At 38.6% G+C, this 22,579-nt stretch overlaps 1 protein-coding gene across 1 annotated transcript in view; it reads left to right on the top strand.

Moving 5' to 3' along the window:
• Positions 1-6,094: 6,094 nt before the first annotated feature.
• LOC123498005 (choline-phosphate cytidylyltransferase B-like) overlaps positions 6,095-22,579 on the top strand; it is a 39,934-nt gene continuing 23,449 nt past the window's right edge. The window contains exons 1-4 of the mRNA XM_045245078.1: positions 6,095-6,222; positions 6,354-6,434; positions 16,480-16,705; positions 17,653-17,804. Coding sequence (XP_045101013.1) covers positions 6,426-6,434; positions 16,480-16,705; positions 17,653-17,804 — 387 coding nt within the window. The 5' untranslated portion in view covers positions 6,095-6,222; positions 6,354-6,425. The remainder of the gene's footprint in view (positions 6,223-6,353; positions 6,435-16,479; positions 16,706-17,652; positions 17,805-22,579) is intronic.

The raw sequence follows: 22,579 nt of genomic DNA, 5'->3' as shown, positions 1-22,579 counted from the left end.
GTATCACCTTGACTCCGTGGCACTGAGTGACAGTAAATTTCCACTGAAACACTGCATCCCTCTTCATGAATTATTTCCTTTGGAACTTCATCTGACAGAGGAGGACTCAGTGACTAAGTGGAGCATGCCTTTCTCACTCATACCTAGATTTTGCTTCACTTACTGGTTCTATGTACACCAAAACAAACTAATGTTACATAAATGGAGGAGGTAGGTCATCGAAGGATGAGTCACCATCCGTCAAGAAGTCTTTGTAACTTTTCTCTTTGTGTGATTCCTGTGAACCCGCTAGTGGAGAGCTATTGCTCACATACACTTGCAGTCTCACTAGATTCCTTATTTTCATAACTAATAAGCCTCTTTGGTGCCATAAAAAGCTTGTGTGTAAATGAAAACTTCAGAAAGCAGAAGAATGTTTTTTTTTCAAGACTGCGGCAGGACTAGGGATGCGCACCGGTGTATGGTATACCATTTTACCAGTATTGCTGGTAAGACTTGTATCAGAATGGGACAATGGCGACTGCAGCTAGGGTGAGAACAAAACTTTGTTTATAACCATGTGTGCAGCCGTTCGATTACCAGATATTTTCACCACTAATAAGTCTTTGGTGTTTATGTAAGTTTATAAATGACAAGCTACAGATAGAACGCATGAGAATGTTATTCTGATGACCACGGCAGCACAACGGCAACAGCAGCGGAATGGGGGAGGGAGAGATCAGGGAGCCTTTGCTTATAACCACTTGTGGATGTTCGACTGTTAGGCATTTTTTCAAGTACAGGCAACCCCTGCTTTATGTTCCTAAAAAACCCTTCGTTAAGTAAAACTTTGTTAAGCGAGCCGATTATAACAAGTTTAACCTCTGACTTGAACTTCCATTGAGAGTAACAAAGCGAGAGTGCATCATAGTACAATGAAAGTAAAAATTAAGTTAAACATTTAGGCAGTTTAATTCGTCATTATAATGTACACTAATGTATGTATGTACGTAACTTTATAATGTTGATGATCTTAAATTTATGAAGGGAGGGAGAGTGAAATGGAAAAGACACTAATCGGCAACCTGTGGAATGTAAACAAAGGGCGCATCATTGTATCACATACAAAACTTATGTACCACATTTCCACAAGGCTTTCCATTTTATCCATTATAGAGTCACGAGTTCAGGTGGTTCTTTTAGCTTGCAAGGAAGATACGGTCTCACCAGCCTTCTTAATATAGAGTCTGCTGACTTGAAAATAGTAGAGACAGTAGATGGAGTCAAGATGGTGGCGAGCAATTCTATTAGTTTTCTCGCCTCGTGTCTGTGAATAATATCCAGCTTCACTTCGAGAGTAAAAGACTTCCTGGTCTTCTTAGCAACGCTAGGTGACATTGCAGGGCGTTTTGGTGGTAAGTTGAGCGAGGGAAGATGAACTGCTGCTAACGCTGTTATTGTTTTGAATAGGGGGAGTGAGTGGTGCACGTGTTGTCCACAAGAGGCGCTGATGTATTCAAAAGCCTGTTGGCTTGCATGATATGGCAGGGCTTTCAAACTTGGAAAAAATTACCTGGATAAAACTTCGTTAAAGCGAGTTTGGTGTTTGTTAAGAGACATCGTCACCAAACAGATACCGTGTCATGGGTACCTTATCTGAACACAAGTGAGTGTATTTGGGATTGATTTCCTGCTGGCCAAGTTATTACTGTGGTTGGCATTCCCAAGTAAGGCAAGAGCTCCATTTATCATACCCACTTCACGAGCAGATGGTAGTAAAATGAAACCTTCGTTATAACAAAATTTTGTTGTGTGAACCTTCGTTAAGCGGGGGTTGCCTGTACATGCAATCCCCGCTTAACGAACGTTCACTTAACAAAATTTCATAACAACGAACATTTCCTTTTACTACCATCTGCTCGTATAATGAACACCAAACTCGCTTTAACAAAATTTTATCCAGGTAATTTTTTCCAAGTTTGAAAGCCTCGCCGTATCACGCAAGCTGACAGGCTTTTGAATACACAATCGCCTCTCGTGGACAACACGCGCACCAGGGTCAAGCACCAGCTCATCATCTCATGCTCAACATGCCACCAAAACGCCCTGCAACCAGCCCTACTATGTCGCCTAGCATTGCTAAGAAGACCAGGAAGTCTCTTAACTCACAAAGTGAAGCTGGATATTATTCACAGACACGAGAGAGACTAAGAAAACTAATAGCATTGCTCGCCGCCATGGCTTGACTCCATCTACTGTCTCTACTATTTTCAGGTTAGCAGACTCTATTAAGAAGGCTGGTGAGACCGTATCTTCCTTGCAAGCTAAAAGAACCACCCGAACTCATGACCCTGCAATGGATGAAATGGAAAGCCTTGTGGAAATGTGGTACATAAGTTTTGTATGTGGTACAATGATGTCCCTTTTGTTTGCATTCCACAGGTTGCTGGCTAGTGTCTTTCCTGTTCCACTCTCCTTCCCTTCATAAATTCAAGATCATCAACATTATAAAGTTACTTACATACATACATTAGTGTACATTATAATGACTTAGTCTTAAATTAAACTGCTTAAATGTTTAACTTCATAATTTTTGCTTTCATTAAATGTTTTACTGTACTATGATACACTCTCTCTTTGTTTACTCTCAATGGAACTTCAAGTCAGGGGTTAAACTTGTTATAATTGGTTCGCTTAACGAAAATTTGCACAACGAACGTTTTTTAGGAACGTAACCCATTCGCTAAGCAGTGGTTGCCTGTGTTAAATCAAACTCTTGTGCTCAAGTATTGAAAAGTTTGACTATTAAGACGTTTGAGTATTTAGTCTCCACTGTATTGTGGTAGACATTTAACGTGCAATACTAAAAATACAACAAAAGATATAGTCACAATACCTCTCCATCAGAGAATGATGGGCAGAGTAGCAGCTTCTTGTTCTTGAGGTTGTTTTACACATTCTTAAAAAAGGTTCACGGTATTGTACATAGTGTACATTTAGGCATCTGCGTCAGAGCTGTATGGGATTGACCAAATATTCAAGATAACGACTGCCTTTACCAAGAGAGTTGTGAAAATTCTGATTAGTGCAGTTGCCATTGGTGGTCACCAACACCACAATGAACCCAATCTCAGTAAAGACCTTCAACATTTCATGAAAATGTCCTTGATGTCCTGGATCTTGATGTGTGGCACAGGTGATGTTGTTATCATGTCCTCGTACCTAAGAAAAATAGTGATTTAAAAAAAAGCCAGATAAACTACATAAGCAAATCACTTTGATGATGTGTGCAGTATTTTGATTTATGTAACTATTATCTTTTGGAAAATAAAAATAAAATTTTTACCAATTTACATTTTAAGTCTTATGTGCCTGCTATTGAGGAGGTGTGGGTACAGAAGATGGTGTGACTCCATCTGTGCTGTCACCATACACCTGGCCCTTGGAAAGCTCAATAGCTTTAGCAGTATATACTGTACCTGTTAAAAACAAACTTGTAATAATTACTTACAGTAAGCCCCCGCACTTGGCAAATTAATTAGTCTGGCAAAACTACTGCCAAATGTGAATTTCACCAAACACGAGTTCTTTATACCATATAAATTGCTTAAAAATGCTTCAATCAGTCTTTGGTCATTGCAGAAGTCCCTCTTTTGACCCCTAAAATACCATCTTTCGAGTTGAAATAAAATCTTTTGCCTTCACATATTATAACACATGTACAAAATGGATCAATAAACAATAAATAAAGCTAATAAGACATGATATAAATAAATAAAGGCTGTCACTCCCATCTTTTCACCCGTTTTCCTCGCCCAGTTTCGTCCTTACCACAAGATATTGTTTATTATTTTTTCTTTCAGTATCTAAGCTTTTCAGTATTGCAGTAGGTTGTGATATTCTTCAAAACAAGGTTCAATGCATAAAGCTACATCACACTCATGACAGTAATACCAAGTGTCGTTCCATTTTTTTGGTTGCGTCAAGGCGAGGCGGCAGGGAGGGGTGGGAAAGCGGGGTGACTAACCCATGTCTGAATGGCAGGAAACTGTGCTGATATATACTAGACACTTCAAAGAACATAAATACTGAAGCTGGAGGGAATTTCAAACGTGTAGAAAGCGAGAAAGGGGCGAACGTACTTGTACGTGATTGACCACAGTTAATAAGCAAAGACTCCACGTACATGTACGTGGTAGACTTCTTACGGGTCAACTGCAGGTACTTTACGATACCAGCCTCCAAGCCTTCCTTAATACTGAGGGCAGAGGTCAGCCTCTGGGGGTCAGTCTTATTTCGCAGCATCAATAAACCTGAATTGTGAAATTTGCCATACAGCTTCGGACTAGGAAAATGGAATTCTTGGTGACCTGGACGAGTATTGGGGAGGTAAATCATTGCTGACCTCTTACGGGTTGAGGGTCACCAAACTTAACTCCAGGGAGAAGCTGGTCAATTTGACAATAGATGAGGTGTGTAATCAACAACTAAATCAAATACCGATTGCCAAGAACATTGATTAAACATGTACAGTAAGCCCTCACACTTGGCGAATCTCAGTTTGGCGAAATTCACTTTTTGGCGGTAGGGTGGCCACGGACCACTGAGTGCACGCTTGGTGATTTGATTTCAAACTTGGCAGTCCCCTGGCGGCCGCACGGCAAACCATGCGGCTCCCCGGTGACATCAGACCTCTCTCTAAACCTATCAGAACGCAGTGTGAGAGTCCCTTTCAGCCATTTTGTTTGAGCTACCCTCTTTTCTGCTAGTGTGGGAACAAATTCTGGTGATTTACTGCCAACATGGCCTCTACCAGCACAACAGGTGGTACTGGATGGGGGTAAGGACAATGGTGGTGGCGGCAAGGACGAAAGTGAGTGAGGGAAATGGATGGAAAAACGGGAGTTACAGCCTTTACATCATGTCTTATTAGCTTCATTTATTGTTTATTGGTCTGTTTTGTACATGTCTTATAATATGTGAAGGCAAAACACTTTATTTCAACTTGAAAGATGGTATTTTAGGGGTCAAAAGAGGGACTTTGGCAATGACCAAAGACTGATTGAAGTATTTTTTGGGCAATTTATATAGTATAAAGAACTCGTGCTTGGAGAAATTCACATTTGGCAGTAGTTTCGCCAGACCTGCGTATCTGGATCGCCACTATCCAGAATTCGCTACTATCCAGAGCTCCCCCAAAGCATATTCAGACACACTGCGTGAGTGATCCTACGATCCTGTTAGGCAGCAGCACTTAAGGCAGCGTCACACTCGCACTTTTTCCGTTGTCTTCAATGATTTCCACTGTTTTTTTTTACTGTTCTGTCAACACTTTCCGTTGTCTTGAGCCAGACAGAACACACTGTTTTCCTGTAGCATCAATTTTTAGTCAAATTAAGATCTATGGTTTCTAACTAACTCTTATATAATAAAATTTATTTTCTTGCTAATTGGAATGATCCTATAAAGTCAAGTTAATAAAATCTTGATAAGTAGATGTAAATATATTTGTATATATATATGTACGAGTATATATATATTTTGTTCCAGCCTAGCAGCGAAAAGTGGTTCAGTTGTTTGTTTACATTTCTCTGTGAGACACTCCAAGGCAGAACTTCCAAGTAGCAAATGGCCAAGATGAGCTGCTCTGTCATTTATGAGTGGACAAAGCTGTCTGAAGAGTTTCTCATAAAAAGCATTAAAGGCCAAAAATAGCAACGAAAAAATAGCAGCGGCAGGTTGGAGGTGAAGGGGCAGCCATTTTTGTTTACAGTTGACAAACGTGACAAAGAAAGTTGATAGAAAAGTACTAGTGTGACGCCGCCCTTACTGTCGAGTGTACATCCCACCATCCCTTATACTGCTTATGTACCATTTCTTGTTCCAGATTATACATTTAATGTGCTTTCATTCATTGTATTCTTACCCATTTGGATTATGTACATTTTCTTTTCTCAATTTATAAAGGGTTGGGAGAGGAAATTCAGCGTATCCAGATATTTCACATATCCGCCAGGGCCTTGGCGGCTATAATCCGGATACACAGGTGATTACTGTAATTAATTTGCCAAGTGCAGGGGCTTACTGTAAGTAATTATTACAAGTTTGTTTTTAACAGGTACAGTATATACTGCTAAAGCTGTTGAACTTTCCAAGGGCCAGATGTATGGTGACAGCACAGATGGAGTCACACCATCTTCTGTACCCACATCTCCTCAATAGCAGGCATATAAGACTTAAAATGTAAATTGGTAAAAATTTTTTTTTATTTTCCAAAAGATAATAGTTACATAAATCAAAATACTGCACACATCATCAAAGTGATTTGCTTATGTAGTTTATCTGGCTTTTTTTTAAATCACTATTTTTCTTAGGTACGAGGACATGATAACAACATCACCTGTGCCACACATCAAGATCCAGGACATCAAGGACATTTTCATGAAATGTTGAAGGTCTTTACTGAGATTGGGTTCATTGTGGTGTTGGTGACCACCAATGGCAACTGCACTAATCAGAATTTTCACAACTCTTGGTAAAGGCTGTCGTTATCTTGAATATGTGGTCAAAAACTTTAGACAAGCAAGACATTAAAGCTAATGGACAGTAGTTTGATGGATTGGAATGGTCAGTCTTTTTAAGTGAATGTAGGCAAACTTCCAGCAAGAAGGAAAGGTGGAAGTTGGTAGACAGAGTTGGAAGAGTTTGGCCAGGCAGTTACAAGCATGGAGGTGCAGTTTTTGAGAACAATAGAAGGAATCCCATCAGGTCCATAAGTCTTCCAAGGGTTTAGGCCAGTTAGGGCATGGAAAACATCATTGTGAAGAATTTCAATTGAAGGCATGAAGTAGTCAGAGTGAAGAACAAATCCAGAATCATCCAAAATAGAGTTATTGGCAAAGGTGTGAGAGAAGAGTTCAGCTTAACCCCTTCGCGCCAGATGTTAAAAAAGCCCACCTGTATGATATACGGGTGGTAGTGCCGCACGCCCGAGCGCGGGAAACTCGTGCAAGTTTGTCATACTTGTCGTCGTTGTGTATTATGCTGCTATTTTTTAGTCACTATATCGCCTCAAGAGGAAAGTGGATGCTTCTCTCTTTGGAGAGAGAGAGAGAGAGAGAGAGAGAGAGAGAGAGTGACATTTGCTAATATTTTAGACAAGCGGGACGATGTAGCTTATCTTCGAGAGGAAGAGGGGAGGGAGGGAAGGAGGAGAGAGAGAGAGAGAGAGAGAGAGAGAGAGAGAGAGAGAGAGAGAGAGAGAGAGAGAGAGAGAGAGAGAGAGAGATGGGAACAGTCTATGCCATTGGGTAATTTTAGACACAAGGTGGGATGCATGTAGCTTATCTTTAGTGATTGGTGGAGACAAGGATGGTGGGAGGAGCACTAGGATTTCAAAGACAGCATACGGCGTGTGTAGTTGGTATCCAACACACTATACGGGACAACTGAACTGAAGAAAGCTCAGAAAAGAAATATGACGCCTACGTATATGCTACTGGGGCTTCATGACGCCTACATAGGCATCACTGTATTGAAGGGGTTAAGAGACAGATCTGATGGCAGTGGTGCCATCAGGATGAAATAAAGGAGGGAAAGATGAAGAAGTAAAGTTATTGGAGATGTTTTTGGCCAGATGCCATAAGTCTCAAGGGGAGTTGGATTTCAAAAGATTTTGACATTTTCTATTAATGAAGGAGTGTATGGCAAGTTGAAGAACAAACTTGTCATGATTCCAGTCAGAAATATAAAGTCCATGAGATTCAGGTTATGGAAGGCTCAAATACATTTTGTGGGTAATCTTTCAATCAAATATAGTGCAAGAACAGGCTGTGTTAAACAAAGATTTGGAATGTTTAGATTGAGAAAAGGAGTGAGGAATGTACACCTTCATGCCAGACACTATCACCTCTGTTATGCGTTCAGCACAGATGGGTCTCTGACAAGGAAACCCTAATTATTCCAGGGAAAAACAGCATTGTACCTCCTCAGGTCCCCCCAACAGGCAAAGGTGAAACATTAGAGGCATTTCCTCGTTGAAGGATCCTGAGGAGGGATTGGAGAAATACTCGAAGAACAAGATACAGATATGAGGTTGTGATTGTAGGAGCTCAATGGAGAAGTTAGGGCAACAGCTTAAGCAGAAGAATTTGAGATAAGGAAAAGGTCAAGAATGTTGGGCATATCTCTTAGACAATCAGGAATAGGGTGTTGCATCAGTTGCTCTAGGTCATGGAGGATAATTAAGTTGAAGGCTAGTTCACCAGGATGGTCAGTGAAGGGAGAGGAAAGCTAAAACTGGTGGTGAACACTGAAATCTCCAAGGATGTAGATCTCTGTGAAGGGATAAAGAGGTAATTTAGAGGTTAAATAGTCAAAGAATTTCTTCTAGTTAAAGGAGAAGCACAGATAAATTAAGCCAGAGAGTGACTTTTGAGTCATAGCCAGATGATGGAAAACTCAGAAGATTCAAGAGCGTGAGCATGAGACCAAGTCAAGCCATTGTGCACATAGACACAACATCCAGCTTAGGAACAAAAATGAGAATACAGAAATAAAGAAAGTAGGAGGGAGCAGGAAAGCGGCTGATGTCCTTTGCCTCAGACATCTGTGTTATGGTGAAGGAAAGAAGATGAAATTAAGTGGAGGAGAGGTGGTGTTCTACAGATTCAAAATTAGATCTAAGACTGCAAATGTTGCAGAAGTTAATGAAGAAAAAGTTGAGAGGAGTGTCATGACATGCTCAATACTGAGGGGTCTGACCTGGAGACATTTATGGTCCCCTCCTCAGAAGAGGATTCCAAGGCTGGTGTTGGAGTTGTCTTTTTTTTTTTTTTTTTCTATTTTTTTTTTTTTTTTTTTTTTCCCAGTGAAGGGTGTATGTATGTAGTAAGTGCATGTAGTTTAGTGTGAAGGAGGAGAGTTGTCTATAGAGGGCAGGTTGTGACCATCCCCTTGAGTCGTCAGACACAAAAGATGTTGAGTGAGTTCACAAGTACCTTTAATAATAAGATCACAATACCCTCTGAACTGGTCCAGACCAGGACTGCACAGGCCAGAACTGGTCCAATAAAATTTGCAATTTTAGAGTCTTTAAAAAGAAGAAAGAATGTGTTACATTGCCAGGGAAAGTACAGGTGACAACAAAACTGATTGTGTAAAGGGATATAAGTAAGGATGGAATGTTTTAAGGTGAGGGATCTTATAAGTTTACACACACATACACACACACACACACCGCGTCACCGTCGCTGAGAGAGGACGGCTCGTCTCCAGCTGCGGACGGGAAGAAGTGAAAATACCTATGGTGTTACAGGGCCCGGGTACCTCTGAGTTAGTGTCCTGTTGATGTCCTACTGTCGCATAGTGTTGAAAGTGAGGGATATGGAGAGTGGTCCCTGAGAGGAGAGTGTGGGCGGTGATTGTTTTGGCCGTAATCAGCTGACGATAACAAACATGGCGGCTACCCCTAGGCAACCCAAGGATTTTGAAGGTTTTGTAACTACTCCAAGAGGACTGGAGAAATTAGATATGGATGCAAGAATCCAGGCACTGGAAAGTAAGTTCCTAAACATTTTGTCCATAGAAGAAAAACTGGATAGAGTTATAGCCGAGAATGATTCGTTCAAAAAAGAGATCTATTTGTTAACGATAGCGAATAAAGAGCTATTGAAGGAAAAAGTAGAGATGGAGAAAGAAAACCAACAACTAAGGAAACAATGTGAAGAGATGAAGGCTAAACTCCTAGAAATGGAGATGAAAATATCCGAAGGGGACTTGAGGAAGGAGGAATGCCTTAATCTAATTGATGCCAGGATGAAAGAAGTGAACCATGAACATCAGGAGGTACAAAGGTCCTTTAGGGAGATAGTGAAAAAGCAGGAAGAGGAAAATAAAGTGATTACGCAGAGTGAAATGGTAAAGGCACTAAAGGAAAATGAGTATGTGGTGAGAGATATTGCTGAAAAGAAAAATGTGTGATCATAACAGGATTGAGGAGGAAACTAACAGAAACTGGCAGGATAGGAGGAATAAGGAAAATGACAGGATTAAGTCTTTACTGAATAAGATCTCTGTGGAGGAAGAGGACCTATATGCTGAGGTAGAAGAAAGTGTGAGATTGGGAGCTTTTGAGGAAGGCAAGAATAGACCATTAAAATTGAAATTAAAGTCTCAGGTGGCAGCTGAGGCCTTGTTGAGGAGGGCTTGGAAACTTAAGGACTCTGAGGAAACCAAAACAATTTACATAAGAAGAAATATGTCACAGGATGAGCGAATGAAAATGAAAGAGCTTGTAACTGAAGTGAAAGAGAGGAATGACGAAAGAACAGAGGAGGAAAAGACCAAGTTTTTGGAGGATGAGAAATGGGAGGCTAAAGAAGTGGTGGATAAAACAGACGGAATAGACATTACATGGAAGAAAGAGACTAGGAATGGAATACAAGTGACTTACATGAATATAGATGGATTTCTGTCTAAGAGGCTAGAATGTATGGATTACCTAAGAAATAACGAACCGGACATAATGTGTGTAGTGGAAACAAAGCTAAGGCCCGAAATAAAGCTAGACTGGTTTGTTGTAAAACACTACAAAGTATGGAGAAATGATAGAAAAAATAAAGGAGGTGGTGGTATAATGGTTCTTACTAAGGAAGATCTGATAGTGAAGGAGGTGAACTATAGTAAGAGAAATGAGGAAGTGATAAGTATGCTTATAACAGATGGCAAGAGGGACATTAATATTATAACAGTATACATACCACCCAGAACCAGTGCTTGGGAATATGAACAGTACCAAATGGTGATGAGAAATACTCTAGACAGAATGAAGCAAGAACTCATCAGAAAGGATAGAGTGATGATAGTTGGAGACTTTAATTGTAAAGAAATAGTGTGGGAAGACTACGAAGTGGTGAACGGTGGTGAGTGGGCAGAGGAATTGTTAAAGGTAGCAACAAATAACTTGATGACACAGTGGGTGAGATCACCAACAAGGTGCAGGGGACAAGATGTTGCAGCAAGGTTGGATTTGGTATTTACCAGGGCATCTCTAAAAGAGGAAATTGAACATAAATGTCCCTTGGGGAGAAGCGATCATGATGTCCTAAGCTTTGAGCTGGATACGAATTAAGCACAAATAAGATTGTGGAACGCAGGGAGGAAAAATTAAATTATATTAGGGCAAATTATAACCATATAAGGGAGTTCTTTAATGAAATTGACTGGTCCGTGGTATACCAGGAAAGGGATATGCAATTGAAATACGATAAATTTATGGATTTGTATAACTCTGCTGTGAAAAAGTTTGTGCCATATTACAGAAAGAGGACTTTAAATAATAAACAGTGGTTTAATAGAAATTGTGAAGAAGCAAAAAAGAACAAAGAAAAGGCATGGAAGAAACTTAAGAAAAACAGTGATGTATTATCAAGAGAAGTTTACAAAACAGCAAGGAATAGATATGTTGAAGTAAGGAGAACAGCACAGAAGGAATATGAACAGAGGGTGGTGGAAAACTGTGATAGTGACCCAAAAATGTTTTACAAATTCATAAATGGAAAACTAAATATAAGGGAGGCAATAGAAAAGGTAAAAATGGGAAGAAGTATATGAGGATGCTGGAGATATAGCTGAAATTTTGAACGACAACTTTTGCAAAGTGTTTACAAAGGAGGAGCATTTTATGGGAGGAAGGCCTACGGAAATAAAGCAAATGCAGGACATCATGGTTACTAAGGAAGATGTAAGGAAAATTATAAGCAATCTGGATATTAATAAATCAATGGGGCCTGATGGCATATCTGGGAGGTTGCTAAATGAATGTAAGGATCAATTGTTGAACCCCGTATTTGATATTGTGGAAACCTCCATACGAACAGGATTAGTCCCGAAAGAGTGGAAAAGAGCTGACATTGTGCCTATATATAAGAATGGTAGTAGAATGGAACCGCTAAATTATAGACCAGTATCGTTGACTAGTATATTGTGCAAGGTATGTGAAGAAGTAATTAAAGCTAAGTGGAGTGAGTATCTAGAAAGTGAAAACATTCTGAGTGAAAGACAGTTTGGTTTCAGAAAAGGAAGATCGTGTATCCAATTTATTATGTTTTTATTCAAGAGTGACTGACATACTACAACATAGAGAGGGATGGGTGGATGCTATCTACCTGGACTTGAGAAAGGCCTTTGATAAAGTACCACACAATAGACTGATGTGGAAACTAAAGAAGATTGGAGGAGTAAATGATAAACTAGCAAAATGGATGGAAAATTACTTAATGGGAAGAGAAATGAGAACAGTGGTGAGAGGAAGGAAGTCCGAGTGGAAGAAGGTAACCAGTGGAGTTCCACAAGGGTCAGTGCTTGGTCCCATCATGTTTTTGATTTATGTTAATGATATGCCAGTAGGAATTGACAGTTACATGAACATGTTTGCGGACGATACTAAAATTATGAGGAGAGTAAAGAATGTGGAAGATTGTAACAAGTTACAGGAAGATCTTGATAAAATATATGAGTGGAGTAAGGAGTGGCAGATGGAATTTAATATAGACAAGACCCATGTTATGAAAATGGGAAGAAGTAGATACAGACCAAACTGGGATTACAGGCTGGGTGATGAGAAAATTAAAGAGACCAATGAGGAGAAAGACTTAGGAGTAACTGCAAAACACTTTGTCACCGGAGAAACACATTAACAAGATTTTTGGAAAACATATAACATGCTTCAAAATATTGGCCTTGCATTCCACTACCTAGATGAAGGAATGATGAAGAAGATATTATGTACCTTAATAAGACCCCAGTTAGAATATGCAGCTTGTGTCTGGTCACCGCATATGAAGAAAAATGTGAAGAAGGTAGAAAGGGTACAGAGGCTGGCAACAAGGATGGTACCAGGACTCAGGAGTTAGACTATGAGGAAAGACTGAGGAAGCTGGGGCTGACCACATTAGAAGAGAGAAGAACAAGAGGAGACATGATAACTATGTATAAATTGGTGAACAAGATTGACATACTGGACAGAGAGTTGATAAAGGTGACCACAAGTAATCATCTCCGAGGACATGGAAAAAGCTAATAAAGACATCTGTCTAAATGACGTGAGAAAATACAGTTTCCGCATCGTAGCATTGATAAGTGGAATAAACTGAGCAGTGATGTCGTTGGCGCGGTGTGTGTCAATCAGATGAAAGAGAGATATGACAGGAGTGGACAAGGAGACAGGACACAGAGAGCTTAGCTCTGGCCCTGTAATACACAAATAGGTAAATATGGTGATCTAACAGTTGTTTTATGGATACTTTTTCTAACACACACACACACACACACACACACACACAAATTGGTACAGCCTCACAGATGGCACACAAAGGAGATTAGTTAGGCTTGAGTTTTTATAATTTTTACATCCATAGAGTGTGATATAAACATTGTTAGTCTCTTTAAGTAAACACACTATAATTAGCATTGAATTCATGGTGTTGTGTTCATTCACCACCATCCTGTCTGCCTGTTTCTTAATCCCCCTTTGTTACATTTTTTTTTTTTTCTTTCTTTCTATATCATCCTTCTTGTCCACCACTAGTCAAGGTCCTGAGCACTATATCACAATCAAAATAGTGCAATTACATGAGTGGGTAATGCAAAGCATGATACCACATGCAACAAAGCTTAATAAAAACTTTTTTGGAATGTTTGTCAGCTGAGATAAGTCTGATTCATACCAGTACAAAATCTGCTTCATGTGATGTGGCACTGGAGGCCTCTGTGAGTGCTAAGGTTAGCAATGAGATGATGACAAGAACAAACAGGATGGCAGCAGTAGTGCTATTTCATAACCATTCTTAAAATTTATATTATCAATATTCACAGGATCATATAACATTTTTTGTTCCTGTATAATGTAGAAAAAATAAACACAAGTTTGAATAACATGATTTTAACTTAATGTGACTTGATATTTAAAGATATACAAATAAATAACATGATTTATTCATTTAACACTGGTTAACTTGACTCAGTGTTGTCACACACAACACACACACACACACACACACACGCTACTTTTAGGGGGAACTGCACTGAGATATTCTCAGCCGTGTTCTTAAACAATACCTTCCAAAATTCATCAGTTGAAGGATACCGTCAGGAAGAAATTGGTATTTTTGAAAGCGAATATTGCCTTCCCTCAGCTCGGGAAGGCAACAGTCAGGCAGGATTTACCTTCGCCACGAAGGTTAACCAAGACACATGTCTTTGTCTTTACCTTTGCTTAAGTTTTGCCTAAATACCTGTTATTATTAATTTTCTTGTAAACTAATTGCCTTTAGAAACATGAAAATATATAGGTTATCGTTCAAATAGCTTACTTTACAAATCTTGCAAGTAGAACCAAAATTTGTGCGAAGGTAATGATGACACCATCCTGGTAAAGGTAAATCCTGCCCGATTATTGTCTTCCCGAGCTGTGGGAAGGCAGTGTTTGCTCTCCCAGACGGTATCCTTCAAGTGATGAAGATGGAAGGTATTGTTTAAGAGTCTGGCAAGAGTTTCTCAGTGTGGTTCTCCCCAGAAGCAGCATGTGACATTGTTGAATCAAGTTCACCTGCATTAAATCAAATAAATTGTGTTATTCAATTGTAGCTCCTTTAATATCAAGTTGTGTTAAATCAAAATTATTTTATTCATACTCGTGTTAATTGAGAGTTGACTATATATATATATATATATATATATATATATATATATATATATATATGAAATATATATATATATATATATATATATATATATATATATATATATATATATATATATATATAATATATATAAAAATATATATATATATATATATATATATAGAGAGAGAGAGAGAGAGAGAGAGAGAGAGAGAGAGAGAGAGAGAGAGAGAGAGAGAGAGAGAGAGAGGCATCTGTAAATATTCACATTAAAATTTACCTGGTACAGGTATCCTATATCCTAGAAGTTAACATGTTGTTACCAAACTAGCATCTTAATATATTGGTTTTATGGTTTTTGTTTACTAACTGTTGGGTGATACTTTCCTACTAAGGATGCAGCTTGCAGCATATTTATATTAACTGCATGACATATCTTATGAAACAGTGGTTTATTTTTTCTCTGTCAATCAGTATGTACAGTACTGCTTTGCTCTGCAATGTAATGGAGGCAGTTTTGTTTCCCTAAAAAAGTGTTAAAGCAATTCTGTAGATGCCTGATTGCTTTTCATTATTTACAGATTTCTTGGTAATCTGTAAACATGATTATATTTCCACTAGCTGATATTATCTGGTGGAAAGAGGTTTCTTCTTTAAAGTAGAGATTGGTTTTTGTATCTAAGCTGCTAATTACAAGAATATCAAGAAGAGAACCTTCAAATTTTGAGTAAATAATATCCCCATGTTACTCTTTTCCAATGGAGCTTTTAATCTTACATGAGGAGGAGGAGTTCCATATATACCACCTAAATTTTTATAACTTTTTTTTTTGTAACTAACTCATTTTTTTTCTCATTTTTTATATTGAATTTGTTCTTTAACCCCTTCAGTACTAGGACGCATTTTTTACTTAGTTTTGGGTGTGATTAGATCATTTTATTGACATTACGAAGAGTCTGTGGAGGTCAGAAGATTAATGGCTGGAGTCTTCACTGTTTTATTCTCCCACATGTCACTAAATAGTAAACAGAATGAATATAGAAAGACGTCATGGTACTGAAGGGGTTAAGACCAATTTGTAACTTTTCACTTTTGTGGCCAGCACAGAGGCAGGTGTCAAATACCCTAATTACATACCTAACTTTTGAAGACCTATCTTTTAGCAAGAATAAATTTTGCTGTCAAAGACATTGTGTCTTTTTTGTTTAAACATGGAAAAGATATACTGTGATGCCAGAACTAGAGTCAAAGATTTTTTTCATTTTGTGTAAATTTTGATAGAGGGTCTTTATTGATTCATGCAGTTTTTCATTGTATCACAATGTTACTTGCATTTACAGTATACTGTTACAACTTCTAAGACCAGTGGGTAACAATGTAGGAAGACAAAAAGTATTAAATTTACTGGCATCAAAATGAGCATGTTTATTTGTATTTCTCCTCACTGGAAGAGTTTTACTTATGTATGCCAGATACATCTTTGTTTTACTTTTTTATAGGTCATACAACACTATCAATTTTGAATTTCTGTATGTATTAGCATGTTTTACTTGTATTTTTTCTAATTAATCAAGTTATTGAGATATTTGCTTCCTACTCCTTACTAGAAATGGTAGTGTGAGAAAAAAATGGAAAAATACATTTGTTTTTATATAAGAATACACCTGTCTCTGTTGGAAAAGATCGAGACAAAAATAGCTGTTGAAAAGTATTCAGGCATGACAAAGCTTTGAAGGACAGCTTCCTAGGTAATACCTTCTGGTGTTTTTATTACTTAATAAATCAATAACTAGTTCTTCCCTCTTCCTCCCTTACTCAGACCATTTGTAAGCCTGCCCCTTTCGACTACGATGAGGAGGCCATCAGAGAACGAGAGGCTTGCAATTACTCTCAAAAGATTACCCTGGAGATGGCCCGGGCAGGGAAGGCACCCCGGGCCATACGAGTCTATGCAGATGGTATCTATGACCTCTTTCACCAGGGTCATGCCAGGCAGCTCATGCAAGCCAAGAATCTCTTTCCAAATGTTTACCTCATAGTGGGAGGTAAGACATTGTAGTACTAAAGGACAATTATTAGTACAGAGATAAGTGAATGCATGGTAATGGTAAACAATTAATGCTTCTTATTTCTTTGGAATTCTTCACAGGTATAAACAAAACTAATTTAATATAATCTTGTGTGTGAAGAAATTAAGAAGTATTTTGAGTAAGAGTGGAGAGAGGAGTCCTAATTAGTTAATGAAACAAATTTTTTTTTAAATATTTCAGAAAATCTTGACATACATACATTGGGAAAGTATACAAAAACTTAAATTTAATAAATTTACATTTTTGCACAATGACTAGCTGTTAATGTACTATTTTATATGTCTGTATTATGGCTGCTGCTCATTTGTTGCCAGCTTTCAGTGGACATATTGCTGTTATTTTTTCTCTTTTGATAATGGCTTTCAAAAAGAAAAACAAAAGATTCCTTTAGATTGTAGAGCCACAGTTTGAATTCATCTAAAAGATTTTACTGGGTATGTCTGTGGCAAGATTGTATCATACCTACTGTGGTTCAGATTATGTGTGGAATACCTTTTGTACTTTGGATTGTTTTAACACAACTATATGATAAGTTGTAGGTGTCAGTGCCTTGTCAATAATGTCCTAAGAAGGCAGAGATGTTATTAATAGCTTCATATGAGATAGCAATTAAATATGAGTAACAATATTAATTTCATAGAAGATGACCACCTCCATACCAAACTCTGCACATAAGGCATATAACTTTACTACACAGATCATCTCATGGATAATAGATAGGTTATGGGCACTGAGACTTTGCAAATAGTGGCCTAAAATAACTAAATCTGTGTTAACCTAGCAGGTAGTGTATATCTACAAGAGTGCTTGTTTAATACTTTTACTTTTGCTTTTTTTACTGTGGAAAAAAAATGCTAATTATTATCAGTATTTTACATTTCATTTATACTTACTTTGAACAGTGAATAGTGATGCCATGACTCATGAGAGGAAAGGAAGGACGGTAATGACAGAGGATGAGCGTTATGAGGCTGTGAGACATTGTCGCTATGTGGACGAAGTTATCACGGCGTGCCCCTGGACCCTGGATGATGAGTTCCTTGAAAAGCACAAGGTGAGAGACACACATCATAAAAAATAACAGTGAAAAATGTGCTGAGTATTAATTGAGAACTATAATGAACTCTGCATAAGTAGAATGAATTTGAGGGGAGACCAATCCAAGTTACTCAAGGTCTCTCTCTCTCTCTCTCTCTCTCTCTCTCTCTCTCTCTCTCTCTCTCTCTCTCTCTCTCTCTCTCTCTCTCTCTCTCTCTCTCTCTCTCTCTCTCTCTCTCTCATTTTGCACACCTGTTGTCACTGACTGTTGAATGAATTACATAAATAGGGACTACATACATGGCATATGCGCACACATACATGACAAGAGAGTGCCACCCTACCAACAACACATGCAAAAACTTCTTTTTTTTTTTTATTTTTTTTTTTTACGGTAAGGCCTATAGCGCCTGTAGGCACACTTGAAGAGTGTATGGGAAGTGCTGTTCAGCTTCCGCTCATTAGTGGCGCAAGCAATTTTATTTATAGTGGTACCCATATTAGGGCCCATATCACCGCTCAAGCTCATCTTGAGTGTAACCACCTAGAACCTGGGTATCATGGTGATATGTAGGTAACTTTAAACCACTCGACAAATGGCAAAGTGTTTTAAGGCTGTACGTGGTGGGATTCGAACTTACGCGTGGACGTCTGCCCGATCCCACGCTCACCACTTTATCCACTATGCCACCGCCTCCCGTGCCCAGGGGAAGCACTTCAGCAAGTGTTGGAGCCTGACCTAGACATATGTACAGGGAGAAGAGGGGGCCATAGGGTTCTTCTGTCTCCATAATAAATAAGATTTGGATACAGTTTAGAACAGAATATGGAGGGAGAGGCGGAGCTAGGTGGCGCTGCCTAACGTACAGGACCAAAACAAACAGCATGTTTTGAAAACCAAAGGTTTATCAAAACACCAGTTAGCCTGAAAAGACTGAGTGATGATAATATGGACAAGGATTTTTCTGGATTTAGAGAGGAAAGAGATAATATGAGGAGGCTGATAAACATGGAAAGGGAGATAAGATACATGAAGGAGGTGATGAAAAACAAGACAAGTTAATAAAAGAAAACGCTGAACTAAAAGTGAGATTAGAGGAATGTGACAAAATAAGATGAATAAATCAAGAGATGAAGGAGGAGATGCAGGAGATAAACAAAACTATTTACCAAAGGTTACATGTTGTGACTATGAAGAATCCTTAAGGAACCTACAGAAAATTACAGGATGGGGAGGATAAAGTGGAAAATGGAATGGATGAAAGCAAATTGGAGGTATTACGAAATGCATGGAAATAGGAACAGGAGGAGGAAAAAGTTAAATTTTCAGAGGTAGTAAGGAAGCAAATTCAGGAAAAGACAAAGGACACTGTTATACAAGTAATTAAGATCTAATGAGGGATACAGTGGATAAGACGAAATGTATCTTATTTTTTTGGGATGAAAGAAAAAATCCAGACAAGTTTATGAGAGAGCAAGAAGAGAGAGAATTGGCCAGGACAGCACACTGGAGTTGGACCAGGAAGTGAAAGAAGTGATTAGGTTGGGAAGATTTAGTGAAGGGGATAGGAGACCAATGAAAGTAAGAATGAGATTGCAGGTGGCAGTGGAGGAAATTATGATAAGAAAAGGGAAACTGGCTGATGATACTGAATTTAAGCATATATGGATAAAAAGAGATATGATATGAACCTGGAAGAGAGGGTGAAGGAGAAAGTGCTAAGAAATGAAGCCAAAGAAAAACAAAATGAGAAAAGGATGTAGACCGAGAAAAAGAATTTCTACTGGAGGGTTCTAGATCTGAGACTAAAGAAGTGGTATCCTCAGAAGAAGGTCATGGAAGAAGTAAAAAATTAAGAGTGACTTATGGTAATATAGATGGGTTCTTATCCAGTGTGTTGGAGGTTAGAGATTATTTGAAAGAAAAAAGACCGGATGTAATGTGCATAGTAGAAAAAAAACTAAAGAGGAGATCCATGGTAGCTTTAAAGAAGAGGGATATGATAGCTGAAGAAGAGACAGGAAGGGAAAAGGAGGAGGAGTGATAATAATGGTTTGTGATTATATATGTGTGGGGGAAATCCAATATGGAGATGGTATGGAGGAAGTACATAATGGGAATAACAATCAAAACAGAAGAATTGAGAAAAAGGAAAATCATAGTTACGTATGTGCCACCTAAGACAAATACATTGGGAACTGAGGAACATAAGGATATGCAAAGAGAGATGATGAAGTGCATAGATAATATAAAAAGAAGAGATGGAAGTTTATATATATATATATATATATATATATATATATATATATATATATATATATATATATATAAAAGCGTACCTACATGTACAAGACAACAACAGTTGCCCAAAAGATTGCACAGACAAGGCTTTCAAAGTACGGGTTCATATGACTATAGGTTCGACAAGAAGAAGGAGATCCTTGTAGTCAAGTGGAATGACAACAAAGTGGTATCAGTAATGACAAACTATGATAGTGTTGATCCCCTCACCACGGCACAGAGGTATGACAGAAGAGAAAAGAAAAGAATCGACATCGTGCAGCCTAAACTCATCAAGACATAACAAAGGCGTGGGAAGAGTTGATCTGCAAGATTGGCTCATAGGAAAGTACAGCATTGCTATACATGGGAAGAATGATAGACATGATCTGCAAGATTGGCTCATAGGAAAGTACAGCATTGCTATACATGGGAAGGATGATAGACATGACAATCATCAATAGCTGGCTGCTCTATAAACTTGTGTCAGATGAGCCTATAACCTTCCTGGAATTTCAGCGCAAGATTGCGGTGAGCTACCTCAAAGCTGCTGCTGTGAATAGAGAAAAGCCAAGATTCACCTCATCACTGGATTTCCTGACACCTTTGAGTCTCCGATATGATGGTGTACAGCACTTCATTGCCCACATTGGTGACAAAAAAAGGCTTACATGCCTGTTAGTAGGATGTGACAAAAGGCCCTGGTTTTTTCGTGAATATCAGATCCAACACTCTATACCTTGTGTATTTCTTCATCTATTGGTCCATTGCAAAGAGCTTAGATAAAGAGGAGGTGGTACGTGCCTATCCTGCTGTACAAAAAAAATTGAAGCCAGTGGGTGGAGCTTATGAGGCTGTGGACAGAGCTTACGATCACAACTTACACCCAAAACATTGCCCTATCCTATGTTAAGTAATGGGAAATTGCCATTTTCTTTTTCATTACTAAAGAAAACTAAGAAGGAACTGATAGTCTGACCTATGTAAACCACATTATAGTTTCCTAAATGTCATGTTGACCTGTTATTAACAGTGTTAATGCGAAATAGTTACAATATTGAAAGAAATACAGCAGGCTGTTTCCGGGAGAAATTATGGCAAAAAGATTGCTTTTTCTTGTTTATTACATAGCAAGGAACAAATAGTGAAGTAAAATTTCACACACTTGTGTGTGTGTGTGTGTGTGTGTGTGTGTGTGTGTGTGTGTGTGTGTGTGTGTGTGTGTTTCACTGTTTGATCTGCTGCAGTCTCTGACGAGACAGCCAGGCGTTACCCTACGGAACGAGCTCAGAGCTCATTATTTCCGATCTTCGGATAGGCCTGAGACCAGGCGCACACCACACACTGGTGTGTGTGTGTGTGTATTTACCTAGTTGTAGTTTTACAGGGCCTGGGCTTTATGCTCGTGTGGTCCCGTCGCCATATCTACACTTATCCAATTTTTCTTTAAAACTATGTACACTCTTTGCTGATACCACTTCCTCACTCAAACTGTTCCAAGTCTCAACACATCTTTGCGGGAAACTAAATTTTTTAACATCTCTCAGACATCGTCCCTTCCTTAGTTTCTTACTATGCGATCTTGTGCTTCTAAAGTCATATTCTTCTCTCAGGATCAGTTTCTCATTATCCACTTCATCCATTCCGTTAATCAATTTATAAACTTGTATCAGATCCCTCTCTCTTCTCTGCTCCAAGGTTGGTAGATCCATTGCCTTTAGTCTCTCCTCATATGCCATCCCTTTAAATTCTGGAACCATTCTTGTAGCCATTTTTGTAGTCTCTTTAATTTTCTTATGTGTTTCTTTTATGGGGAGTCCACACAACTCCTGCATATTCCAATCTAGGTCTTATTTTAGTACTTATCAATTTCTTCATCATTTCCTTGTCCATATAGTGAAATGCTACTCCAATATTCCTTAGCAAATTATACGTCTCTCTGAAAATTCTATCAATATGGCTTACCGGTTGATTATTTTCTTCCATTGTCACTCCCAAGTCCTTTTCCTTTTTACTTTTTCTAGTTCTACTCCATCTCCCATCTTATAGATTCCCACTGGTCGTCTTTCACTTTTTCCCATTTCCATGACATGGCTTTTGTCCACATTGAATTCCATCTCCCATTTTTTGCTCCATTTCCAGATCTTGTGTAAGTCTTCCTGTAATATTTCACAATCCTCTTTTTGTTTAATGACTCTGCACAGTTTCGCATCGTCCATAAACAGATTTATGTAGCTGTTCACTCCCTCTGGCATGTCATTTATATATACGAGAAAAAGTATTGGTACTAATACTGACCCCTGTGGCACTCCGCTGTCTACTGTTCTCCACTTGGACTTCATATCTTTAACTATCGTCCTTATTTCTCTCCCCCTTAAGTAATTCTTCATCCATCTCAATGTGCTTCCTTTTAAGCCACCCTTCTCCTCTAACTTCCATAGTAATCTTTCATGTGGCACTTTATCAAAAGCCTTTTTTAGATCTGTGTGTGTGTGTGTGTGTGTGTGTGT

Source organism: Portunus trituberculatus, chromosome 47, assembly GCF_017591435.1.
Source record: "Portunus trituberculatus isolate SZX2019 chromosome 47, ASM1759143v1, whole genome shotgun sequence".
NCBI lineage: Eukaryota > Metazoa > Arthropoda > Malacostraca > Decapoda > Portunidae > Portunus > Portunus trituberculatus.
Note: the sequence above shows the minus strand (reverse complement) of the source record. Positions and strands in the feature narration are given on the sequence as shown.